A 2252-nucleotide genomic window follows, 5' to 3' on the forward strand; every position below is an offset into this window, starting at 1 on the left:
TCACTTTGTATATTCGCTTTTTTGCACATATGCTCACAAGCTCCAGTACCTTAATCTGGTCCATTTGGCATGCACATGGGCTCGTTTGGATACCCCCAGACTCCCTGAAAACGGTCCACCAAACCGTCTGTGAAATGGTTGAGGCCTCATGGAGGTAAGTCAAATTGTATATTTGCCTTTTTGAATTTATGCTCACAATCGCTCAGCACCTTAATCTCATCTGTTTGGCATGCATGTGGGCTTCTTCGGATACTCCCAAACTCCCTGAATATGATCAACAAAACTGTTTATGAAAAGGTTGAGGCCTTGGTTGATTGTTATACATTGAATATAAAGAAATATAATTGAATGGGGTTGATAATACTGTGGAAATGTTGAGGAAGCTTGCAAGAACAGGGCTAGCAAATAATTTGAGTAAAGAGAGAGCAGAGGCATCACTATTCATATGCTTAGGGTGCTAAAAGCAAGTGTTAAGCAATGATTTGGTAGATTTGACTAGAAAATACAATGAGGAGGATGAGGCGTTCAACTGTGGGAAGAAATCATTTTCGTGGGAGAAAGTCAAATTTCAGTGTTACCGCGCTGAAAAAAGTCTCGAGATCCCAGGTAATAAACGAGTCTCTTCGTAAACTCAGAGGACTCGTAATCTATATTATCAAGAATCTAACTGTTGTGCGCAGAGGGAAAAAGCGACCCATTGACGAGGTCGCGGCTTCTGATTCGGATGGACCTTTCATCGCAAGGTATGTTAGTATGACATTATCTCCTTATATTTATGGCTCACCTCAAAATCTCCAGTCCCATTCACGACAGTCCAAAGAAGCCCCGTGTAGCTCCCTCCGCGACTAAGAAGCCTCCCACCACGCCATTGAAAGCAACCCCAGCGAAGGCGGCAACTAAGGCAGCTTCTCCCACTAAGCTCAAGACCACTCCAGCGGTGAATAACAAGTCAACCTCTCCCAGCAAGGCGGCTTCAGCTAAGAAGAGTAAAGTGTATGTCAACCTTTGCCCGCTCGATCTCCTATATAGAATTGTTGATTGTATCATTACTCTAGCGCTGCCATCAACGAAGATGATGACGAACTAGAACAGGAATCCGTGGACAGCGACGATCCAAGGTATTTTTGTATATTCATTCCAAGGCTATCTTATGGAAACATATGTTATGGGGTTTAGTGAACTTGGAAACGAATCACCAACGCCCACAGGAAAAAAGTATGTCACCTTTCCTTTTTTCTTTAATTTGAACGCCAATTAAACCCTTCACTTTAGAAATAAGACCCGGCAACTTGTCTTTGATTCCTCAGTGTACGCTTGACTTATTTCATGAAGTAGAAGGTGATCGTCTCCAATTTTGTTCCAGGTTGAAGGCGAAAGGGAGCGTCCAAGCATACAAGAAGAAGAAAGGTGCTCAAGATGTTTTCCATAACGATGCCACAATGTCCGACGATGAGATCACGTTCGTGCTCTGTTTGAGTTTATTCTCTCTCATCCATGTTGACCCAATATCAGTGAAAAAAAGGTTGTTTTTTTAGAAGATGTTGACCGTGATCCGCCCGCTAGGCAATTATTTCAACTTCTTTTACTTGAATTTACTCTGATTCTCAACCCTAGTTATCCCAAGCTGTCGAAGTGTCACGTATCTGCTCCAGATCTTGTTGACCCTCTTCTTGAAAGTTCCTACAAGAAGCTGACCAAGTTGCCTGGGCAAGTCAATTGGCATTGACGTGTCGTCATACATCTTACTTTGAATCTAGCGGCCTGAAGTTTATCTCCTGGAAAGGAGATGCCGACAAAGAAGATGAGGATGGAAATGGGATGATACTCTTCTCAAGTATTAAAACCGTCCATCCCGACATTGATTTGAAGTATATCCTCTTTTCTTTTTTCATAAACGGTATACTTATACTTAGTTTTGCAGGTATGTCAAAGGGCTGGTGACCTTTGAGAAAGACTATAGTCTGAACGTTATCAACCTTTCTCGTATCGATCCATCGCTTCTTGTCAGTAAGAAGACACCTGGTCAAACAAAAGGGGGGCCTATGGTGTTTATACGAGATCGCAAGACCCCTGCCTTGTGCGTAACGCTTGGAATCATTGCCGACGACCAGACAGCTTCACCTCGTCAACGTTACGGTGGAGATAAAGAGGTCAAGTTCATTACCGCAAAGCTTATCGCATATGAGTATGAGAGAATGGTCGCCGTCCTTTGCATGATTCATGGAAAGAGTCTGTTAGGGTACAGCTTGCCG

At 43.1% G+C, this 2252-nt stretch overlaps 1 protein-coding gene across 1 annotated transcript; it reads left to right on the plus strand.

Annotated features, from left to right (window-relative positions):
• Positions 1–507: 507 nt before the first annotated feature.
• On the plus strand, positions 508–2252 carry LACBIDRAFT_316384 (uncharacterized protein; the record flags this gene model as incomplete). Its single annotated transcript, XM_001891294.1, has 10 exons — positions 508–743; positions 799–993; positions 1056–1118; positions 1177–1215; positions 1273–1308; positions 1364–1459; positions 1513–1563; positions 1615–1707; positions 1758–1868; positions 1922–2252. Coding segments are annotated over 10 exons (1251 nt in total), but the record flags the coding sequence as incomplete, so codon positions are not given.

The sequence above is a fragment of the Laccaria bicolor genome, genomic scaffold (genome assembly GCF_000143565.1).
Source record: "Laccaria bicolor S238N-H82 LACBIscaffold_736 genomic scaffold, whole genome shotgun sequence".
In the NCBI taxonomy this organism is placed as follows: Eukaryota; Fungi; Basidiomycota; class Agaricomycetes; order Agaricales; family Hydnangiaceae; genus Laccaria; species Laccaria bicolor.